This window comes from Leptosomus discolor, chromosome 8 (assembly GCF_034619465.1).
Source record: "Leptosomus discolor isolate bLepDis1 chromosome 8, bLepDis1.hap2, whole genome shotgun sequence".
Lineage (NCBI taxonomy): Eukaryota > Metazoa > Chordata > Aves > Leptosomiformes > Leptosomidae > Leptosomus > Leptosomus discolor.
The window spans coordinates 59340459-59365093 of NC_141398.1; the positions used below are offsets into that span (position 1 = coordinate 59340459).

General features: G+C 41.8%; 1 protein-coding gene across 1 annotated transcript in view; it reads right to left on the reverse strand.

Moving 5' to 3' along the window:
• ZCCHC14 (zinc finger CCHC-type containing 14) overlaps nucleotides 1–24635 on the reverse strand; it is a 49879-nt gene that overhangs the window by 12655 nt on the left and 12589 nt on the right. Inside the window, exons 2-3 of the mRNA XM_086469349.1 lie at nucleotides 23165–23288; nucleotides 483–556 (exon numbers count right to left, since the gene is read on the reverse strand). Of these exons, the coding sequence (XP_086325475.1) occupies nucleotides 483–556; nucleotides 23165–23288 (198 nt within the window). The remainder of the gene's footprint in view (nucleotides 1–482; nucleotides 557–23164; nucleotides 23289–24635) is intronic.

Sequence of the window (24635 nt, forward strand, 5' to 3'; positions counted from 1 at the left end):
GCCACAGCCTCACTCTCCCCTCAATGCTCAGGGCAAAGACAAGTGACCATCCGACCTCCGTTCCCTTCGTGCAGCAGCGCCCTAAGAGTCTGAATTCTCGTTTGTCCCGATTAAGACTTCAATTCTTGCTAGCTTCTGCATTCCAGCCCACAGATAACCATTCTGTAAGTGTGGCATGGTATTTTCCCCTAAATAGTTACTTTGCCACAACGTGCTGCATTAGAGCGAGTACATTTGGGTTTGGCCCGTGTCCCACTTACCAGCCAATCTCTGCAGCATCCACAACTGTTCATCAACAGCCACTTACAACTACTTCCAGATCACTGACTGAAAAATACGACTACCATTTATCCCAAAGGAGCTCCACTTGACCAATTTCTGGGATCTAACAATAGTTTGAGAGTTTCTTTAACTCCTCCTTACGCATTATCCTCCCTTCTGTCATAGCGAAAAAAAACCACAACCCAATCACCAAAACTTACCTCAAAGGAATATTCAACGTTTCTTTCATTCTTCTTGTGTGCCAGTCCCTTTAATTCCACTTTTTCAACACTCACTATGAAAGAGCAAAGAGAGAAGAAGAATGAGGAGGATATTCTTAAATGCAGGCAGAAGGGATGGCTCCTCGGTAGTGCCAGGAGTTGCTCCGAGAGCATGCGGCGATGCTTCGGGTGATAGGAAGGCTTTCAGTTCTAGCCTCAGCGAGGTTTTGTTCCAACCAGCACCCAAGCAACAGACTAAAGGCAAAGTTCTTTATTTCCTCCCAGCCTTATCATCCCGCTCATCGGTGTAACCACAGAACGCCAGACAAACACGCGTGGATTTATCTTAATAACATCAAGTCGCAAACACCATCGCTCCGTGGGAAAACTGGCACACGGAGAAACGAAAGACGGGCAGAAGTCTCCATGTTTTCAGGGGCTGATTTTGCAAGGAGTCTAGTGTGTTTTGACTGCTGTGTTGACATCACGACTCCTCCTGGACTGCTGTTTCATGGAAAATGTTAGCCTCAATTACTGCAGTTTGAGTAAGTTGTAAGTAAAAACAGGATCTTGCTGTGGAAAGGGTTGAACAACAGTACGGGTCACTGCTTCCATCCCCACATACGACACGCAGCCTTTAACGACAGGATTTTACGCATCAGACACTTGATGTGCCAAATTCTTGGAGACTCTTATTTCCCAAATCAGAAATTCCACCATGCTCCACTTCATGAAGATTATTTTACCGACTTTCTATTTCTCTTGCAAACTTCTCCTGCCGTCTGACTGCACGCATGGCGACACACACAGAAGATTTTTTTCTTAGGAAAAGCCAACATACATCGGCTTAAAAATTCAAAGTCTCCAGAATTTTACCTCCAAGCGACTGATGCTGGAGGGATGCATGCCGTGTATGTTGTCTTTTCACGCAGTGGTTCTAACAAGCAAAACCCAGAGCTGTACCATTTTGTTTCTGGGGAATCACCATTTACAAGATGCTTACCTGTTTTCAAGACTATTTATGAGCTATATTACCTGTAAGACTCCAACCTGTTTATCACATGTAACTTCCTCATAACACAACTGCCTGACAAATTGCAGTGCAAAAGTCACAGCGACAGCATTGCAACAGGCAACCTGTTTCTTCAGCCTCGCATCTCCCTGTTCCCCACGGCGAGGCTTCAGCCAAAGCCACCCTCTTGCCCGGCTGGAGCTCGATTTTCCTCTACCTTAACACAATCATGAGCTGAAGTCTTTATGGTGGCCATTTAAAATGTTTTGTTGCACCCTGTTGGTTTAAAAATGTTACAACCTAGGGCTTGGCTGTTTTAAAGACCTCCTCTTTGAGTCTTACTTATTTGCAGTTGAAATTTTTAGAACTGGCAAGTTTTAAATAGATCTATAAGGTTCAAGCCTGTCTTTAAAATACAGAATTAACATTCCTTTTATGATCATCTCTGCCATTCCTTCTCTACGTAATTCCCAATGACAACAACATAAATCCCTGAGCTCATGAATAATGTCAATTCATTACTCACTACTTTCTCCTGCATATTATGCTTTTTTGTAGAGACTTGCTCCTCTTAAAAGTTTTCCAGTGGATTCCTCTCACGCTTCTGAAATGATTTTACAGTACTACCGCGCTGCTACACCACATGCTGAGCGCCGCAGGAATAAATCTTCCGCGTGCCAGATATTGATGAGCTATCTAGAGAGTATGTAGTGGCACGAAGAGTCAAATAGTCACATGGTTCGGAGGTTTTCTTGCCATTTCAAGAACAATCTACCTTGGCACACTTATTTAAAAGAATTCAGGGCACCCTTAATTGTGATCACGGTTAAAATACACTGAATAGTGATTGGAATTATGTGTACTCCAGAATTGTGATTAGAAAGAACTTGTAAAGTGGATATTGAGAGGGGGTATCGCTTGTAAAGTGGATATTGAGAGGGGGTATCGCTATACTGTTGGTGAAACAGCTGAAGGATGAGCAAAGAGCCTAGCGTCAACTGCTGCATCATCTGTTTTTGGAGTGAGACAAAGAAAGCCAGAAAGACACAGCAAGTGTTAGTTAACATTTGGCCTCTACAGCAAATCCAGTGTCACTTTACTGAAGCTGTTCTTACCACTGGCATTCCTGCAGTATTCAAACACCACCTATCTGTTCGTTAGCCCTCGGCAGCGATGGAAGCGACAGAGGATGACCTATCAATATAAAATAACGCCATTTCTGTTCTACTACGTGGGTTAGTAACAAACTCTAAATCACCTCCTGGATTTTGTTGTGCTGACGCTTACGTGACCTTTTCACGCTAGAGTTCTGTTCTGAACTTGTTCAGTTAATATAACCTGCTGCAGTGAATTTATCCTCTGGAAAATGATTGCAATTAGCACGGTGAACCATTAGGTAGATATTTCTGCACTGACTGCAGGGATCCGAAACTGAATCTCGTAAGATTCGGTCTGTTCTAGAGCATGAAATACAGTTCACTGTGCAGCAGCAATATGCTTCTAGGGACAACTGACTGGCTAATTTCTGATATTATACAAAGTGCTCTAGTAATTTTCTCCCAACAAGCTGAAAAATATCATCCATTTAAAAATTCTGGAGTTCCTGTTTAATTTGTCAAGTTGTATGTTTTTGTTACTCTTCATATTATTTAACTTGCGGTTGATTTTATTAAAATAGCCTTCCTAAACCTACCATGAAGCTTAACTTTATTCAGAGCAATCAATCATAGAAAACTCAGGAAGAAAAAGGTGCCATCTACCAAGCAGGAGTGAGTGGATATTAAATTTGCCAGTAACAAATTATTTAAAGAAAAAAAAAAAAAAAAAAAGAGACTTTTTTTTACTGTATTTACTCTCAAAAGCATAGGAAATTGCTCAAAGAGCTGACTCCACCCAATATCACTATAAATGATGCCATGACCAGAAAAAGCTTAGTACAGAATTAAGGACGCATGATACTGTTGTCTTTTCAGGATGCTGCATTCAGCAAAACTCATGCTTCCCAACTCAAAGGGTTAACAAAAAGTTAACGTTTCCAATTCAGGAGACAGCCAGAGCGCATGTATTTGCACTCCTTTGAACCTGAGCTTTCGGTCTGGAACTAATCAACGGGAACTCATCCACCAGCAGTCCAGCTCCGCTCTCCACGTTAGGCTTTGCTGTGGTGCACGGGGCAGGCACTGACCGGAGCAGCTTGGCAGGTATCAGCCACGAGACAAGAGCCCAGAGACGTACCTTGCTGTCTGCTCCTCTCCCCCAGCCCTCCCCTGTGAAAGGAGCCAAGAGAAGCGCTTGTGTGTGCGTGTGCGCCTCCCTCGCTGCTAGGGTTGCAAGAGGGGCACAGGAGACTTTTTGTCACGGAGATTCAGCCATAATTATCTGGGAAATGAAGGCAGGTAAGCGAAACAGCGGGATGAGATGACAAACGACATAGGAAAGAGCGAGCGAAATACAAAGGAGGGTTGTAGAACTCCAGGGCTGTAGGAGAGGCTGCCCTCGAGGCTGCGGCACCGCTCAGAGGACGCAGCCACACAACGCTAAGCATTCGTTCGTAGGCACCAGGAATGGGCTTGTTCAATAGCTGAACCTTTGGTCTTTTGCTGAACTCGACTTCGAAAGGGCAGCAGATGGTACAGAAACATCTTCATCCACTCACAGCGATTTTTCTGTAACAAATTTCCTAGGGGCTTTTTTAAAATGATTATTACTACTTTATGTGCTGCTTGCTTTTAAACACAAACCAGAAGCATTCTTCCTGGAGTTTGCACCGGTACTGAGAACTGTAGCAAGGAAGGAAGCTTGCATCTGAAATACTACAGCACAGAGGCAGAACCGCAGATCACAGCCCTCAGGAACCGGGTGATCTTTTCAAACTGCGCTCCCACCCCACCCCGTTCCAGGACATCCAGGTAAACCAGATGCAGCGAGTTTGAAGACATTTCATTCAGTTCTGTTTTCCTTTTCCAGCCTGTGATTTTTTTTACCCGTTTGCCTGATATCAGTGCATTTGTCATCCGACCAAGTGAGTGTTTCTGTGAAGGCACAGGCAACCCCTCCCCGCTCCTCACACCCAGGTATGAAACCCTCTGGCTTTCCTGATGCCAGCCCTTGACCTGCCTCTCCCTCTGAAAGAGCAGGATCTTGGACACCCTCCTCCTCCCCAAATGTCAGCAGCTACATGAAGTGAAACCCCAATTCAAACGCTTTAGGACTAGCTACTCCCAGCAGGTCAAGGTCCGGGTAAAACATAGAGGGGATGTGGGCAAGAGTGGAAAAGACTTCATTTTTGGAAGTCACCTCAATATCCCATTGGAGGTTGTGTGTGTTTGTTGTTTGTTTTTTTTTTTAATAATTCCCTTTTTTCAACTTCTGGATCAAGGCACAGTTAACTTGTAAAAGGACGAGGCAGATCAAGGTATCAACCCCCACTGACAATTGTTTGTGTTCCTCCTGAAAAACGTAAGAGAACTCAATCACAAGTGTTGATTGAAGGCTGGCCCTTTTTCACAATACCCAGTATTTCAGCACTAACACCAGCCCTCTAAATTAAACACCCATTCCATCCTTCACCAGTTTACTGTGCATACCAGTATAATTTGTACCAGTAAGTTTTTCCTTTGATTTCACAAATAGCTTACACAGCATTTTTTTCCCCAAGCAGTTTTCTTTACCAAAATAAAAAAGCCATGAGTTGAGAGCTTTTTCTGTACAACACTAGATGAAAACTACAGCTAAGGCTGCAAGCCAGAAGCACATCACGAGAGCTGAGCAATTGTAAGGTGAATGACACTGAAACTAGGAGGAGGAATTTACCACACAGTCTGAAAGAGTAACTCCTACTCCTTACCTACCTAAACATTTTCCTTTTTATTAAATCACTGCATGTAGGTTCTGTTTGTGTGGCACTTGGCATGGAAATACTGTTCTCCAGCATTGAGGTGGTAAAATTTGAGTGTCATAAGACCACGCAGCTCTTGAGACACAGCACTTGACAAAAAAGCAGAAATGCTTTATTTTTGAGGAGGAAAAAAACCGTAAGTAAAACCCTTTAGTTTGTGTTATAGAGGAGGCCAAGTACATAATCATAATTGATGCTTCTAGATTTAAAGATTTATTCATTTTTATTCATGAATTTGTGCCTTCATGGAAGCAAGCACTCAAACACAGCAACTCCAATTTCTGCTGAAAAGGGCTACCTAACAAAAGGGAACTAACAACATACTTTCCACATCCTTGTTTACACAGAAGTGGTAACCAAAAATGCAACACCAAGACTTTAACACGCCATCTCCTCTTGGTTTCCTGAAAGAAGTACTTCAAAAGCAGCATTACTCAACTACTGGTGTCCACTGGACATGGGAAGGTAATCCCAAGTGACTGCACAAAAACTGGAAACAAAACCCCACACTGTTTCCCCACTCAACCCTCAAACCCACCAGTATTTATATTCCCATATTCCCATACATACAGGCAAAAGAGAAGGAAAGCAGAAGAAACAGTTTATTTGCTAGTTCCAAAGGATATTTATGGCAACAAAGCACAGGAAATTACAAAGTTTGGTTGTTTGGGCTTGTTTTTTTTTTTTTCTTTAAACAACCAATCAATTGAATTGAAGCTGAGAAACTGCCTATAATTATCAGGTTAAGACTTATTTTTTTGCTTGTTTTTCAGAAAGCTTCCTGCTTTCTGATCTTTTTAAAGCTTTTTATCTAGGTTCTGATGGAGAAGGAAGAAAAAACTAAGATACACTCTTCTTACCAGCAAATACACCGATCCTCTTCTGCTACAAACATACAAGACTAGAGTTTTCTCATCAGCTAAATTTATTTTATTTCCCTAGCCTCCTACTTCTCAAAACTCGAGTTATTCATCAACTGGAATACTGGAGGCCTGAAGAAAACTTGCAGAACCAAATATTGCGTTTTCAAAGCACATACAGAAATGGTTGGCCAGAGTCTGTAGGATGAGCAGATTAGTGAGAATCGAGATCTAAATAGCTTGGGTAGTGATCAGCATCTTTCAGGTTGCCGAGAACTTGGAGCTAATGATATGCCCCAAGACCTCAAATTTAGTAAATAAACATGAGGTCAGTCTCCTGTTTATTTACCAAAATGCCTTTCAACAAAGCAGAGAACCACAATATTAGCTTGTCATAGTTTTGTCATTAAAGCCAAGAAAGACCTGGCACTGTTGATCCGGCCCTGAGGCTTCTTCAGAGGAAGGTTTCACTGGAAGAGTGCCCCCAAAGCCTCACTTCAAACTTTCAAACTCGGACCTAACAGGTTCTGAAGCACTAACTACTAAAAGAATGAGTGACACCATTCAACTTGAACTCTGCTCCATTCAACCACCAGCGAAAAGCACACCTTGGATCGTTTCATGACACATTAACTCACACACAAACTGTTCATTTTCAGAGATACCCAATCTGCACCCAAATATTGATGGCCAGAGGCCAAATAATGAGTAATACGAGATGCTCGCTGGTATGTTATGGTCATACTTACAGAAACTGTGCTTCTGGGGAGGGGAAGAACAAGAAAAGGCAGGACATACATATATTCTTAAAATGTATGTGTGTCAAACAATTAAAAAATACCAGAAGTAAATTTAACTGAAGCGACAAGCGCATCTCTCTGCTACGAGCCTGCCCACCTGTAGCTATACAAGAGGGGGAAAAATGGTTTGACTCAAGACCGTCAAGAACTGTGTTTAGAATATTTCCTTAGAAGTGAGGGAAAACAGGTAAGGAAATAAGTGTTTATCTTTGAAAATGATCTTATTTTACTGCTAGAAAAAGTGAAATACAGGAAAGGATGAAGCAATTCTCTCCAGTTCACTAAATCAAGTTGTCATGTAAGAATGACCTTTCGTTATTATGTTAGTAGTGAAGAGAAATGACATCTCATCCTCAGAACTCTCCAGACACAGCAGGGTAATTTATTAAGATATTAACATGTTTTCACAGAATACAGTGGTTATGGATTGAGAAAACATCATGTGAAGAGGTGTAATTGGGACATTTAAGTGATCCCCAAACCTTTATGCAAATATAAAGCTACTGCTTTCGCTAGGGACTATTTAAATTGAACCATAAGTTATACGGCATTTACCTCCTCCTTCTAAAAGATGGCAGAAGGATTGTGGCCGATATGAAAGCACAGTGAGGTCTTTGCTTATTTTTCCCACATCAGCTACCTTCAAAATACTCCATGGAGCCTGCCCCATGCAGGAAATCAAAGACTGCGTCCCAGGGAGAAGACCTACGGCATTTACAGGATCTGTGGAACTTCGCAATGACTACAGCGATACAAAAAAATCACCGAAACACTCCTGAAGAGACTCCAGAAGGAGCAGGCATTTTCTGATTACCAAATTCTTGAAAGCAAGTATCCTGCAGGAACTAATTCTGCCCGGCGAACACAGGAGACAGCACTAATTACCATCACAGCTTTCATTTAGAAAAACAAAAGAGGGAAAAATTTAGAGGACAAAAAGGGGCCTCCACTTCTCGCCCGTTCCTGTGACTGAAGCTGACGAAGCAGGGCTTGCCACAGGACACGACCCAAGACGACTGGTGAGCAGTTACTGAGCACGTCACATCACTTGCTGCTCCCTGCGTTTCCACTTTGTGGCCTTTACTTGAGATTAACAGTTTGTGGTTCCTTAAGAGTCAATATTAAATTGATTTTTTTTTTTTAAGACAGATGGTTCTGTGGAGCAAAGGGGAGAAAACTCAAGTTTAAGGTATGTTGGACTTGTTAGGACCCACTTCAACCTCCTAATGGGGTCCACAAGTGACAAGTTAATCCTACTCTAACTTAAAAGCAAGACTGATGACTATGAACTGCAATATTCCACAGGAAATAATGACACAGCTTTTTTAAAAATCAAGGACATGAGCTTATTTTTGGCCACATATAGGAAGCAATAATATGCCGGGATTGTATTGCTTACCTCTGATCAAACTAGTAGTTTTCATGTTCCTGCCATTGCCTCAATTTGGCTTATTTAACTTGCCAACTAAGTGTCCTTCTCATCTTTCACCAAAAAAAGCAGATATTAAAAAAGTCTGTATATCTTAGCTTTTAAGATTTTAATTGAATTCATACATTGTTTTGAGTAAAACTGAAGGATACTGTCAGCACTTTAGCCAACCACAAAAGCCAATCAACCTAAAGAACGGTTTCGCAACTTCATTGGATTCAAAAGCTTAAATAAAACAAAAATCTGTCTGCACTGCAGGCTGGAGAAGACTCCCATCTGGACAGGAAAACATAAAACCCAGAAGAATCCACCAGCTGCTTTCAAAAAAATCAAGATACAGCTTCAAACACTAATTTTGAAGGTTTTTCTTACCAAATACTTCAGGCCAAGAGTACTAACTTTAGCATTACTGCTGCTGAACTGCCTGCCATTGCCACTGAACAGACAACTGCCTTACAAGTTGCCTTTTTCTTTTCTAATGCCAGAAAAAGCTTTTACAGAATAAATTACCCAGAAAGGGCTGCTGTATTGGACATATTTGTGTAACAGCTCCACTGCCTTGCTAAATCTGAGCACCAACACATGTCAGTAAACAGGTGCTGTGCCTTGAAACACGTACTTGCCGAGGATATGCTGTTGAGATATATGAAATAATGCTCTGAGCAGAAAGAGAGCCGTGATGCAGAGCCAAGAAAGGCTGCAGGAGCTTGACAGTAGTTAGGGACCACTGAGCCACAGGTAAAACATATTCCTTGATTCAAGTAGCTCTAGAGGTACCTCTGTCAGGCAGAACGCATCCAAAAAGGAATCCTTAACTATGTTTCTTAACACCATGGAAACACTTTGGCATTTTCAAGCACGATTTTGGGTAAACACTAGCAACGCTGAAGCCGTGAAGGTATCCTGCAACAAATTCAGAGACACTAGTCAGTGTTTGAGATTAAGCGTGTGCTCAGCTTTTGTTGCTCGGGGGCTGGGGAATGGCTTGTTTGTTAAAGGACTTCAGAATTTAATTTGTGAAATGTATTTACTGCCTAATTCCCCAAGCTGGGTAATTCTACATGTAACTGCATCTAATTAACTATTTTCATACAACTGAGAAAAGCATGTGTAGGTTATGAATCCAGCTGTGTACTTGATTTGCTCAGAAATCCAGCCCAATGACTCATCTTCCTTCTCCGAATTAACCAGAGTAGACTCCTCGGAGGAATGTGCAGCTCATTTCGAAAAGCACTCCTGCAAAAGTGACCCTAAGCCCAAACGCTCAGTTTGAAGGCAGCTTCAGTAACCACTAACGTACATTCCCGTATAGGCGATTAAAATAAGCAGGCTGCCCATATCTAATTACGCAGTCCACGCTTGTAAAAATATCTCTGCAATCAAGAGAGATGTTCAACTTTGTATATAAATACTTCTACTTACCCAGTAACACGCCGTTTTATATTTAGTCTAGTTTTATCCGATCAAGGGGTTTTATTTACTGTTCTTAGATCACTTTTAAACAAAATTGGCTTTGTTTCTTATTTTTAAGAGAAGGTTAGCTCATCCTAGACAAGTCTTATGCTTCCCTAGAAAAGGCTTTTCTCTGGCACATAATTCACCGAACCCCCGCAAACCCGAGGCAAGCCAGATGATTAGTTCTAATCTGAATGCTATATTTACCTACAAAACTAAAAATGCAAAGTCAGTTTTCCATGGAAAACACTCTTGGTAGTGTAGGCCCTTTTCCTAATCACAGTTTTTGTGCTGAAAGTGTACCAAACCCCAGCAAACCCAGGCTTCCCTAAATCCCAAACATCACCAGAGGAAACAAACCCAACGCAGACGAAGCCTTTGAAGTCTGAGCGGAACAGACACTCACCCTGAGTTCAGAAAGAGAGTACAAACCTCGCCAAAGCACCCTGAGAGGAAACCAGATGGGGAAAACATGACACATTCAGGTAGTCACCGCAGCTGGGAATCTGAGCTGGCATTTGCTTTGAAGTTTTGAGCAGTGTCCTAAATACAGATGGACAAAGAGAGTCTCACGCCAACACACCAGTCCCACCAGTGAAATAATGCAAGATGCTGCCTTGGGTGAACCAGCAACAAACCGCTCTTTTGGAGGGATGCGGGAAATGGGAACCGAGTTAAAGCTGCCTATTTCCCATTAGTTTTCCTTCATTGCACAAGATTTTATTCATTTAAGTCTTCAAGGTCCCACTTAGATAATTATAATCCACTGTCACTCCATTAAAATAAAGACCCAGTCCCCACCGCATAAAAACAATTACAGTTGAAATCAATCACAGTTGCATCCAGTGAGGATTTGCCCAGCACCACTTCAAGCTTAAAAGTCACCAAGTCAGGACCTTAAGTCTGTATATACAGATATTACATGGGTATATATTAATTATTATATACATGTATGTTTATAGATATTTTTTCCCTGCAGCACAGTCAAATACAGACTGTGGGCTGCAGGATGTAACCATATAGCGGCACCGATGGACCCCTGTCAGGGAGATTATAACGCGGCAGCTGCTCAGCCAGCACGCCCTGGCTTGAAGGGCAATCTGGTGATAAAACACCAGAGCGCTGAGATCAGATGGCCGGCTGCTCCAACCTTGGCCAAAGGATTTCTTCAGCTACCTAAAGGAGTTCAGAGTTTCCAACTCCAGAGGAAAAATAGAGCAGAAACGTGCATTTCAAACTCAAAGGCACATGAATACACTCAGCTAGTCTTGTTCGAAAGACAGCTACTCCAGGCCAGCATAGTTTAATGCTCATGTAAATAAGCACGTGCTGTTTTCTGCATTTTTGAGAACAGCTATCAGCATCTTGAGACTCATGACTAAGGCTGCAATAGCAAGCAAGTATGAGCAGCAAGGCCAAAATCATTTTATACCAGTTCAGGGTTTTTTTCCCTAAAAAATTATAGCATGAAAACCCTGTTAACAATGAAAAAATACTCAGTTAGCATACTACATAAAAACACCGGACTAAGGGACTGATCTAGAGTCTTGAGTACATACAGTCTTGCCAAGAGTCACAAATGCATTCAAGTGCTTAGTCCAGTGAGAAACAAATATCCCTCTGCACAACCACTCCTGTGAGGTTCCCCTTTTGTTGGCAATTACGTCCTTCTACATTTTCAGGTCTCTGGTCTGGGGCTTTAATAGTCTTGTTCCCCTTTATACTTTTTGTATAAATCATTGTTCCTTCATCCTGGATCCCAGACAAGATTTAACCAGTAATTCAAAGAGACAGAGAAAAGTTCCAATTCAGCATTTAAGCTTATTTTGAGATACTGTACAACTATTAGACAACTTTCTGAAACACATCTATGAAGCAAATACAAGAGGGAAGAGAAGACCAAAGTACATTCTATTAGTATTTGCCAAGGCGGTGAGAATGCCCAGGCACTGAAGTAAAAAGAACAGAAACCAACCCAAACCCCATCCACTGGAATCCTGAAGCTTTGAATCTCCATGCTTGCCCCTAGATTCTTCAGCAGGCAGCACAGAATGAAACAAAACACGCCTGTAGCAAAGCTGGAGTCGAAAGCTCTAGTTGCCCACCATCCTTTGCAGTAGTTGGGTATCTAGCAAATCCCTGAAGCATTTAATTACAGGGACAGGAACACAAACTTCGAGCTCCCCGAGCCACTAAGACCTCTTTCATACCTGCTGTTTTTGCAGACAAAGTTCACTTACTACACTCTTCCACAGGACGGTTTACAAGCAAACAAAGTCTGAAGGCTTTGCAAATACAGTGGTCCGACTGCATCTCTGCTTGAATGAGGCACACTGAATAATTCATCCACAGAAGTGGAAAACACAATAGGCAATCTTCTAAGGCACTGTTGTGTTTTATGCCATTTCCTTTCAGCTGTGTATATTAATGATGTAATTTTAGCAGGGCTACCCCTTCGAGTTACCGTTAAAAATAGCATCTGCACCGCGCACTGATGAAACGCATCCAGGCAGTGAAGTAATGCAGCAAGTCCACTGCTTTTTTTCCAGGGAGATAAAAGAACAAGGCAGAAAGGAAGCGAAATGTTAACCTTTTAGCTTAGCATTTCTGTGCACCTGAGAAATAAAGTTTATTTTAACCAAGCCCATTGTTTTGCGTAATTACAGCCTATGACTTTCCAGCATAAAAGAGCAAGAGCAGATGAAATTCGAAGGGAAATCTGACAAAGCACCTCAACAACGCCAAAGTTGACTCTCTGTCTCCTCCTCAACTTGTGTGGCACGCAGTAACAGATATACCATATGGGTCAGAGCATCAATTCCCCTATTGCAGGAACACGTCTGACAGTGCCAGCAGCAAATGCTTAAGGAAAGCACAAGATACCCTGCTACACGCAGGTTTGGGGCAGTATGACCCCTCAAACTTCTCCCAGTTTCCACTATCTGCAATCCCCAAATGAGACTTTATTCTCAACTTACTTCTTAGCCTCAACCCAGGAACAACTCTAGATGCATTCACTACCCGTACAGCTGTCAAAACTCTTAAGCCAGGTCTCAGGATCTGGCTCTGCTCTGGCATTTTTCAACAGATGCAGTTTATGAAAAGTATATTAAGCCTGCATTAAACAGAAGAATCCAACTTTCCTTAAACCCCAAGTAAAACTGAATGAATGCACAGAATTTCACTGCTTTAACTATTTCAGCTTCATTCTTTCTTCATTTTGATTCTATTTCTAATGAACCCAATGTTAATAGCACCAATTTCTTGTTTGGTTATTAGCAAAAGGAGATACAAGTTAGTGAAAGCACAGATAATTTAAGAAATAGTATCTAACTATTTAAGCAAAACAAAGGGGAGGAACCTGCTTCTGTCAACAAAGAACGTCCAAAAAGCCTTTCTGAGCACCAATCACAAAAATCCCAAACAGTCTGACATAAACCTGAGGGTTTTTTTCCCCTCAGCCACAGAAACATTAAGCCAGCCCTGATGAAGCGAGACCTACCCTAGCTTGGTGGGTATGTAAACAAGACTCTACAATAAATCACAAGCAAAGCCGTATCTAGAACACAATCTGTATGCACAGTGATCCTCAAAGGACACGAGGCACTGGTTCCTTCCAAGCCTGAATCTGCGGCCGAAAAAAGAATAAAACCAAAATCACCCACTGTCTTCTGACCTGTGAATCAAGGCTGGCATCAGCCGGCAGTCAAGGTGCAGGAGAATGCCGCTTAAAAACCACCATCGATGTCCTCCCCTCTAACTGCACATGTCCTGCAGTTACTCACGAGTTACCATTTGCAAAAGGTCTCTCTCACTAGCGTGAAGTATTATTACACGCGTTGTTTCTTCTTTGCAGTCCATCTGTTCCCTTGTGCCAGCTACCAAATGTGAGAAATCATGATCACTTCCATGGAAATAACGTGTTGTCATTTACTAAATAAGGTCACTTCTAGATTAGAAAGGAGGGAAGCAGAGTAAAGAAATATTTGCTGTAGTAGGAGGGGAAGCAAAAGAAAATTGCTGGCAAAGTAAACAACTTTCCTTGTGACATGTTCTCATCCTTCCTCTCCACCCACCTCCTCATTTTCAAACCAGACCAGTACGTCATGTCACTGCTCAGCACTACAGATAACACATCTCCTCCTGTGACTTACTGCCCTACATGAAGCCAGAATTTATTGTTTCCAATTCACAACATCACCAATTTCTCTAATGTGGTCTCAAGTCCTACAATGTCTGCTGTCTTTTTGCTACTGTAGTCAGATTCCTTTGAAAACTGCCAGCCTCCCGCGTCTGCAGAGAAAAGCCCCAGCGTGAGAATCCTAATGCCGACATCAAGAGTCCAACAAAACCCCTAAGATTTCCTTTTAAGTTCTCAGGAATTTTCAGATCTGGACCCAAAAAAAAAAATCTGTGAGGGATGACAACATTTCTAACTTGTATATGCAACTACCTGGATAAACTCCAGCGACCTATTGATAAAATTGTTGTACTTTAAACCTATTATCCTCAGGGAGCCGCCTTTTGGGGGAAAATGTCAAGGTATATGAAAACCAAAAATGCTTTGGAAAATGGGGGATTTAACAACAAGCTGATAAGGGAAAGGAAAGAACATCTATCAGCTAACAACTAACCAGCTATAAAAGCTGGTCAAGCATGCCACACAAGAAAACTGCCATTTAGTCATGAGTACACACGACAGTACATAAAAAACCAGGCAAGGACATCATGGTTTTCTAGTAATATACATGTGAATCACTCCTATTTTCTTCTTTAAAGTGACTTTTTTTGGTCCAATTTAGTTTAGGGGAAATGTAAGCCTAGACAGGATAAGCAAGCCATTTATTTTAAATTCTTGTATCCCTCTGTTTATCATGGCAGTGAAACGGGTTATGTCAAAACAGAAATTTCCAGATGTTGAAGGGTGTTAAGTTCTAAAGAGATGCAATGAACAGCTGAGCATTTCTGAACATTTCATACATCCCTTAGCCTTCAAGCAGCAGACACAGAAACGTCCAGACCTCTGGATGAGCTATTTGCCATCAGGCTGCAGCAGCAATCGCCAGGAGACAAAAAATCAGCAGTTTGTGTTCAGCTTTGTTTTTTCTCAAAGTCCTGCATGACATGTTTCGTAGCCTTCAGGAAGTTTTCAAATTTCCAATTTCCTCTCCCCACACCCCCTGCCTTTATAAAGGCCTCTCAGTGTAAGCGCAGGTTTAAGCGTTAGTCCCACCAAGAGGTACAGCAGCTACAGTTTTCACAAGTCGCTTTATTCTGACTCCGCTACGTTTTGTCAGAAGATGCGCTGCATTAAGGCACTACCTAAAGATTTGAGAAAAACTGGGTGTGCTCATTTAATGCAATTTTAATTAAAAGCTCAAGTTGCTTATGTTGTTTCCATTACTGGCAGAAGGTCACGCTATTGATTCCATAGCTGTTGAGGTAACGGCTATTAACTTCATCTGCAACAACAACTCATGTGCCATAGCAGGCACTTCCAGGACTTCATTGCCATGAATTGGCAACACAGGAGAGTCCTTCTAGGAACGCACATGCCTCAGTGTTGCCTCTGTGCTTCTGAAGAGCCATGGAAAAAAAGGCAAATAGTATTAAATAAGAGTTTATCGTCCCACACTAGACAGTGACAACTACATCATCATTCTCTAAGTCCAGGAATCTGCCTGAAGAACGCATTACAGCGAGGCCAACTCCTTGGCACGGCTGAATTTACCAGCATACTAGTCTTAGAATTTTTATTTTCAGAGTAGCTTGATTCTAATTAATGATAAACAGAAATATCACCCAACTCCCACTAAAACCAAACTGAACAGGCTTCAGACTACTCAAGATCAAATCTTATTTTAACAGAATGCCAGTCATTTTCTAATGTTTAATAAGAAAGTTATATTGCCCAGTACACAAATTCTTATGTCATGTAAAGACTTGTTCTGAATAAAACCAAGATTAACTAGGAAGGAACAAAATGAAGCCTTGTTTCCCATGGATCCACGTTGTCCGTCTCCTCCTTTCTGCAGAGCCTCCAGCCCCATAGCCCCTACAACACACCTACAACAATACTACTTTCCCTATCTACCACACCTACCTTAAATTTTGCCAGATTTCCCCCGTATTCCCTAAACATACACACCTAAGTAGCTCCCTGCCTTCCCCAGGCACTCACCATTGCAAGACACCCGCCTCTCCTGCACACCCACTTACTTCTGCAGGATGCCAGTTCAGTCTTGCATCCCCTACAGTGATGTGCACAGGACTCTCTTGAACTGCCAGCTGGGCACCACTCAGCACACGCTGCCTCTAGGCCAGGAGAAAACCACACTCAGTGAGCGGCTGGGCAGACAGAACAGGAGGGCTGAACTGTTCTGACCTCTCCTCTTGATGGAAGCATGAGCGAGTCCCATCTCTCCAGACACTACTGTAAACACAAACTCCAAATACCTCTGTCAAATTTGAATTTAACCAACAGGCTCAAGGGTTAATAAGGTAGGGACTGACAGAGCTGCCTGAGCAGAGTGGAAAAACAAGCCAGAAGCCCAAACTAGACCGAAGAAAAAGAACCACCCGGCAGATTCAAGATAATGCCCTTGGGTATATGCTCAATATAAGCATTATTTTTGGTGAATGTGCAAACAAGGCATACGGTACACACGCAATTAAAAGCGCTTATAGGAAATGCACATTAGAGAGTCTTCTGTCATATGAACTCAAAAAACCAGAGCCACTGGCCAATACAGACAGCATGACTTTCCACTGAAGGCAGCTCCCTGCAGCTCCCGGCCAAGGGGCAGAACTTTCAGTCTTCGTGTAAAGCGCCTGTGAACCACAAAGGGCTGCCCTGGTGAAGGAATCTAGGCCATGAATTACAAACTTCAGTAAGAAGCACCTTTAAGTATTTGCACAAAAAGGTTATGACAATGCCTTGCATGAGTAGGCAGATCAGAAGCCTACTTTTCATTCAGCTCGAAGAGCCCCCACGCAGCTTTCCCCTCCTCTCCCTTTGTATCTTGTCAGAGCAATCCCAGATCTCCCTGAAGTTTTGTTATGGGGAAAGGGAGGTAACGAGGATGACAAAGAAATAGTGACTCCAACCTCTAGAGAGTACAAAAGTTAACTTATTAACAGCTAACAACATAAACTTGCCAGAGTCCAAGTGCAGCCCCAGGAGCGTGGAACTCTACTCCCAGCTCTGACACAGCCCAAGGGTGAGCTACTTAACCTGGCCTCAGGCTTTGGGGACATAAGATGGGCTTCTGTGTCTGCCTACATAAGCAGAGTACAACCGCACAATCAGTAAAAACTTGATACGAAATGCCATGTGTTTGATTTTAGAAACTAAATTAAAAAACTCATGAGTATTGTCTTTACTGCAGAGTTAAGCCTCCGACCTTAATTGAACTTCAGCTTAAACTACTGAAGACCAAGCTGCGTGATTTATGCAACACACAGGCTTCAAGAAATTTCTTAATAATCTTCTAGCACAGGGGAAAATATGCAACATCAAAATATTTTTTTTAAAGTACACTAATCCTTGGATTTGATTGCTAGAATTAACTCTAAATACTTGATACTCATAAAACAGCTAGTACATTAGAGACAGTAAGTCAGGAATGCAATGCTTTGTGTGTGATCTAACCACCTAACATCGCTGAAGTTTAGAAGCGGGGTTCTACTTCAGAGTGAAAATGAACAAAGACATATACAAACAGCTGAAAAATTATATACAGTTGGTAGAGGGAGATTTTTCCTGAAGGATTATCATAGCCTGAATATTTCTTTAAGCCCTACCCTAACAGTAGTTGACCCAATATTGTTGGAGATGATGTATTTACTTAAAAATAGAATAATCCAGCTCCACAACTGATGCAGAACAAGGCACTATAAAGTCTGGACCCTGAACCAAAAGGCCTTTTTTCCTCCCCCTGTATTTTCTCCTTGCTTTCAACAGCCTGAACAACTGGCGTCAAACATTTCAAGAGGAAAAGCCTGTTGATCACCATTAACTGCTCCTGCAGCCTAGTTTCTTGTGGAAAAAGAATGAGTCAAGGAAGTGGGAGACAAAAAAAAAAGGTGCAAGACCATACAAATACATTTTGCCAAGGAAAATAAATTGGGTAGCAAAAATAGCGGTTAGAAGTTCTGGATAGCTTGCACCACACATTTCTGCTGAGCACTGTAATGAAACAATTTAGCTACCAAAGCTTGCTGCACATACCAGCCAGCTTAATCTACCTGCAAGTCATACCCTACCTGAGGTCAAGGGGATTACTGCAAACAAGGATGTATTTTACATCCTAAGAGTAATCCAAAATTAAGTCAATACACTACTGAGATGCATTTTCTCTAAAGTTTGTTTTTCCCTGTGTCCACAGACAGCAGCTCCGTTTGTCCAGTAAGTCATGTGCTGGTCTGTATTCATTCTACCCTGGGACACCATCGAGACTTTGCAGGACCCTCTATGTGCACTAACAGCACGCCTTCAATTAAGCAAGAAGTTTTCCCGTGCTCAGCAGGACTACAAAACGGAGCACAGACTGTCAAATAAAGCCTCCTGCACCCATTTTACATCGAAAAGCTTTACTCCTCTCCCGTCCACAGAAAGCAGTTTGTGCCTATCATTAGATGCATGTGTTGCAAGAATTGTGATTCAGCTTCACTATATAAGGATCATATTTGAACAGTTCCTTCATTTGAAATCAGACTGGCTCGGAGACAATTCTGAGGTTTTGTGTGGCAACAGCGGAAAGGCAAGATAAATATACAGGAAACAAGAATAGGGGAGTTTTTGTCACTTCGCAGAAAAATGAGACTTCTTCAGTCAAGGAAACCATCTTCCAGACTGGAGGAAAAACAGGGGTAAGTGCCACCTGCAAAGGCTCATAGCAGTAATGAACATCTAAACAGCATCACAAAACTTTCACTGCAGAAAATTTAAAACAGAAGCTGTGACAAATCAAAATTTTACCGAGCATTATGAGAAATTACAGTATGAAGGTTGCACAGTCTTCGTACTGTAATGTTTTGCAACTTACATTGCCTTTATTATAAAGATTCTTTTGTTCTGCACTTCAACATCTGGTCTAATGTACTTTATTCCACTGTGCTTTTGGAAAATATGCTGCGGTCACCGACCACGTTTAATACGTTGCTAAAATGTGTCACATGCACTTGCCTACAGTGCTACCCACCCAATGGCCAAATCCTTCTGCTCAGACCCTTAGAGCAAGAGTAATTAATAACATCTCTGGTGTACAGGAAATTCCTATCGCCTTTTTTTAAAAAAAAACCAACAAAATAAGCAGAATTTTTTCATTCAGCTATGATAACCGTAACTATTCTTTTGGGAATTGCCACACAAGGTCAGAACAACTCTACATCCATAGGCTTGTCACAAATGAGCTCTGTGAATGGGACTTCCTGCAGGTCAGATAGCTCCTTCTGGACTTTGGCATAACATCTGAATTTCCCTTAGCTACCAGCACAGGATTGCCTCCAAAACAAAAGCTGCGAGTGAATGCACTATTTTTAACCAGTGACCTTCTTTACCCACCTGGGTCACTTGCTACTGGGAAAAGGTTCTGAGGTGGCTCCTCAGAAAATGTCGGGTAAAATCCTAAATTGAAGACAACCAGCCTCAGTGCCTTTCTCAGAATCCCTCCAAGTAAGTTTGCTGACTTTGCTGGCATCGTGCTGGAAAAGACAAACCTGCCTTTAGAAGGGACCATCACTACGCAGCCGCACCGTTGCTAAAGTATGTGCCTACCTACTTCAGCAAGCATCTGCAAGCATGAGATCTCATCTTTAAAACTGGAATCAACACTGACACTGACACCTTCTGCAGCTACATTTGCACTGGTTCAATTCGTGTAGTATTGTGGAAAAAAGCCAAGGGTGCAAGGAAGACAGCGTGGCCCTCGATGCATGCAGTAGGCAAGAAATACTCAGGCTTCATTTGAATGGGATTGGTTTGTTCAGATCAGTGTTAAAACCCTAGTTAAAACCTGACTACGTTCTAGAAACGGTGGAAAGAGACAGAAAGATCTAGCAACACATCCCTCTTGGAATTTCAGCTACAGGTAACACAAAAATCCATCTGTATTTGCCTCTCTTCTCCTTGACCAGTGAGATCTGTCAGTACCTTAAAACCAGTAAATAAGCCTGTCCACAGCTTACCAAGACAACAGCCAGCTCCTGAGAACAAGGAAATTCTCCACCTCCCAAAGTTACCTCCAGTTAAAATAAACTTCCCCATCTGTGAGAACAAGTTCGAACAATCCTAAAGCACTGATCAAAAAGTATGAGTAAAAAGCACAATTTATACTGCACGTTACAACTATTAGACTCCAGAAGAGATCCACATCTTTCTATGCCAATACCCATCCGTATTTTTATTAAACATGCACAGGCCACATCTTTGAACTTTATTTCACAAAAGGAAAGCCCAGATAAGCATTTCAAGTATCTGCTCTGTGTCAACAGGTACAGGATCTTCCTAGTGTCACAGCTGTTTACTCTGCAGAAACATCCCTCTGGTTTACCCTGCTGCAGCACTGATACATGCAGAAGGGAGAAGAAGCTTTAGCTAAGACCAAAGGACCAGCATAGAAAAATTGGCAAATTTTGCTAAATAACCATACGATCACCCCCAGCTGATCACTGCTCCCAACAACTTGGGCACGACAGGATGGATCCAGTACCCCAATGCCTGTTCCCACTGTTAGCTGGGCCTCTGCGACGAAAGGAAAGGTCTATGGACTTCTCAGACTGACACTCATTTTATAAACTTGTTTCCCAAGGCAGCAATACTCAGTGCAGATAGGATGGGGAAATTATTCAGAAGTTCTATATTTGACAAGTCTCTACACGAAGCACGTACGAATGTTTCAGCTCACCACTCACTGCAAACACAAACGCATGCAGGCTTCCCCCACAGTTTCCTAAGGAGTATTCAGCGATATACGCCACACTTCTCATCTCTCCCGTGCAGAAACTTGAAATATTTTATGCTAAAAGCTAGTTTCAAAGTGCGGATTAGGGAAGATACAGCCACTGAAAGTCTTCAGGTCCAAGCCTACTACAAACCCATTCACTGTTCAACTACATACAGAGTACGTACGTATTGCTGACATTTCTACAAATCAGGATTAAAACCATTCACTGGATTAATACAAACTGTCTCTAATCCAACTAAGCACAAGGGATACTGCACCTTTTGTGAGCTTTCTCACTTTTCTTCCGTTTCAACTACAGCTTTTTAACTGAGACACTTCCAGCTTCGGTACTTTGCCAAGAGAGGAAGGACAAACTTCGGCAGCTCGCTATTTCTGACCACGAGCAAGAAGAAATCCTGCCCTCTCAAGCTGTCTGAAACAAGACTCACTAGAAAGTATCAACACAAGAATTACACAACTGGTCAAGCAACCTGGCCAGGCCATACTCTCATGACTGAATTTCATGTGCTCTAGGTTAAAAAGTAGTGGGTCCTGCTAACTCAAGCGAGGTGTCCGTTCGCTATGGGAATCAGAAATCTGTAAGCGAGCAACAGTGGCTCCAGGCTGGCAAAAGATCTTCAGTTGTACTCCAGCCTTAAGAGGCAGAACTCCCTACGACAGATCATCATGTATCAAGAACTCAACACAACCTTTGCTGCTGGTGCACCAGAAAGCAGCATATCAGTAAGAAAACTGTATTTGCTCCACAAGTCCTTTTACCAACTATCACTAAGGCAACCTATAAATTAAAAAGCTACATTCTCTGAAAACTAAGCAGGTATTCTATAAGAGAAAAACAGATCAGAGGAAAACCTAATTAATTTTCACAGTGTACCATGACTAATCTTGGCATATATGGTCCTGGAATAGCAATCACTGAGTACAAATGAAAACAGTGTTGAACTCTGTCCTATTTTTAATCAGATGAAAGCCACAAACCTAGCCCTGCTTCTGCTTAGTGTTGCAGTTTCTTCTACCCTGATAGCTTTTACAGCTGGAGAAATAGCTACTTACAGCACTATTTTGCTGTAAAAAATTATTGCTACTTATAGCTACTGGGATTATAGTTGAGTATGTCACAGAAAAGGAGGTCCGGTGGAGGCAAGCTGAGAACATTTCCTTGGGACGTTTAACCCTTTCCAAGCTGTATCAGTTCCTCTGAGTGAAGATGTGATGTGAAATTCTTGATCACCATTTACATGGTGATCTTGATTCACATTTACATCACCATCACATTCACACAATACAAAACTATTTTTGCAAGGTTATGCAGCAAGCCAGGGGCAGGGAAGAAAATGGAACTCTGAAGAGAAATTCCATAAAAAAAGGAAAAAAATTTACGTGGTCCATGGCAGTATTTTAATGATATTTGAAGGCAATATACTAGTGCTGCTAATGTGACAGTGTATTTCCCCTGCATTAGTTCTGCCATACAGAGCTGTTTTTATTAACACCACAAAGAGTTCACAAAAGCTGTTCTACACAAATAGCAGCTCACAGTTCAAAGACTTTCCTCACTTAACAGTGCTTTTTGTATGCATTAAACAAAAATACTGTTAGTCACATTTGAACTTAGACATTTTAGTACTTGTAATCATAGCCTGGAGGGTAGGAACAGAATACATAACTCAAATTTGCTAAGCCCAGTTTTTAGCCAGGTCAGCATGCAATATAACATTACAAAAATATACTTATTTTGTAACAAAATTCAGGGTGCACACGTGTGCCGAGAAAGGTGCAAGCTCTCTCTCCTGTCCTCTATTCCTCTTCCCTCAGCTTCTCACACATTCTTGGGAACCGAAAGAAAGGTGGAAGTGGAAGCTCAACTGCTGTTTTAAATGCCTTCTCCCCAGTAAAGCAACACTCATCACCATATGCTTCATCCAAGAAATAACCTGCTACTATAAGGATGGGAGGTGGAGTGCCAGAGATATTTACACCGTGAATATAATATTTCATGAGAGCTAAGCTGGTATTTCAACTCAGAAGGAACTTTCTTGCTCATTTCCCAACAGAAGAACAAGCATACCCGTCTCTCTCTGACCATTTTTCACTGATACACTAACACTTCCTACAAAACCCCTTCTATGACTTCCTTTGCTCAACCCAACGCAGAAGCAGCAAAATTCCAGTCTCCAATCACAATTAAAAGAACGCTAATTGCCATGAAGAGCTAGGAGTTTGGTCCCCCACTGGAAGAACGCATGCGGAAAAGGACACACCTTTGGAGTGTTTCCCCGAAGGCCTCTTGGGTAATGACTCCTCAATGGAATGTGTTGATGTATGAAGTACATTTTCCAAACTGTTACTGACACTGTTGATGGGGGTCTCAGACCTTGGAGTGACCTGGAAAGAAAACAACCACAAAAATGCAATAAAATAAACTGAGGGAACACACAAACATCACACCTTCCTCCGGAGCGAGCAGAACCACTTTGAAGGCAGTTACAAGACGTTTTTCTTCTTTTAAAACCAAGGGGTGTTACTATTGATTTTCCACAAGTAACAGTTCAGGGAGGTTGTTTTAGTCAGCAGCTATTCACAAATCTAGATTATCTTGGCTAATCTATAAAGCTACTTAAAGTATAATTCTTTTTTAAACAATAGTCACACAGGAGTCAATTGCAGAGATATTGCAGGACCCTTAACCTCTCCACGCTGCAGTTCTTAACTTTTCAACACAAAAACTAGAGGAAAAAGGCTCTTGGAAAATATCATTTTTATGTTACATCACCTATCTACACAGGTGCAGACTCGAGGCATTTCAAAGTATTTCCACACAGATGACTGGGAATGAATTCCCATTTACCAAAAACCTAATTTTCTTGTCTTTGCCATTTAAAAGCCTGCTACCATCATCGTATTTCAATGAAAAACGGCACACTAAAAATGCCCAAGCAGAAGGCTGCATCATCAAAACAGACTTCATGGCCTAATATGTACCTTCTAAACTCCATTTAGCATAAGAAAACATATTTTCACCATTACTTAAAGCTACAGAAACAAACATAAGTCATTAGAAAAGGCAGAATTGAACACTGCCCACTTCAGCTGCTGTCCACAAGAGCATTCACAATTATGAAGCAACACAAACACATCTATTACTTGTAGTACATTCAACGCCTGCCTCATAAGCAAGGCAATTACTCTCTTGTTTTCTAGGTAATGAGAAGCAGAAGTGGATAAACAGTTACATTAGCAGCACGGAACACAAGGGTTTATCTACCTTAAAGAGGAACAAGGCTTTCAAGAGGTAGTTAAGACTAACAAAAGCACTCCTACCAAGTAATGCATTACTTTAATTTCAACTGCCACGTTTTGAATCGACTTGAAAACCTGGTATGGAGAGCTGTAATTAGACTAACATGGATTTTAGCCTTTCACAAATCACAGGAGAAAACATGCATCTCAACATAACAAAAGAAACCATCCTTTATTCATGGTAACGAATACCCGCGGCTACAGGTCCCTGTAAGGAAAAAGGCTCATTCAGACCCTGTTTACTTGAGATAGTGCCATGAGGTAGGACAGTTTACGCTCAAAACAATACTTTGCTCCCTCTACCATTACCTTTACACATTGACATTAATCAGAATACACAATGCAAGTCAAAAATAGCACATCCCTACTCTATACAATTACCTATTGTAAGCTCCATTCCAAGACTGACGTTTATAGATTTATATGCAATTT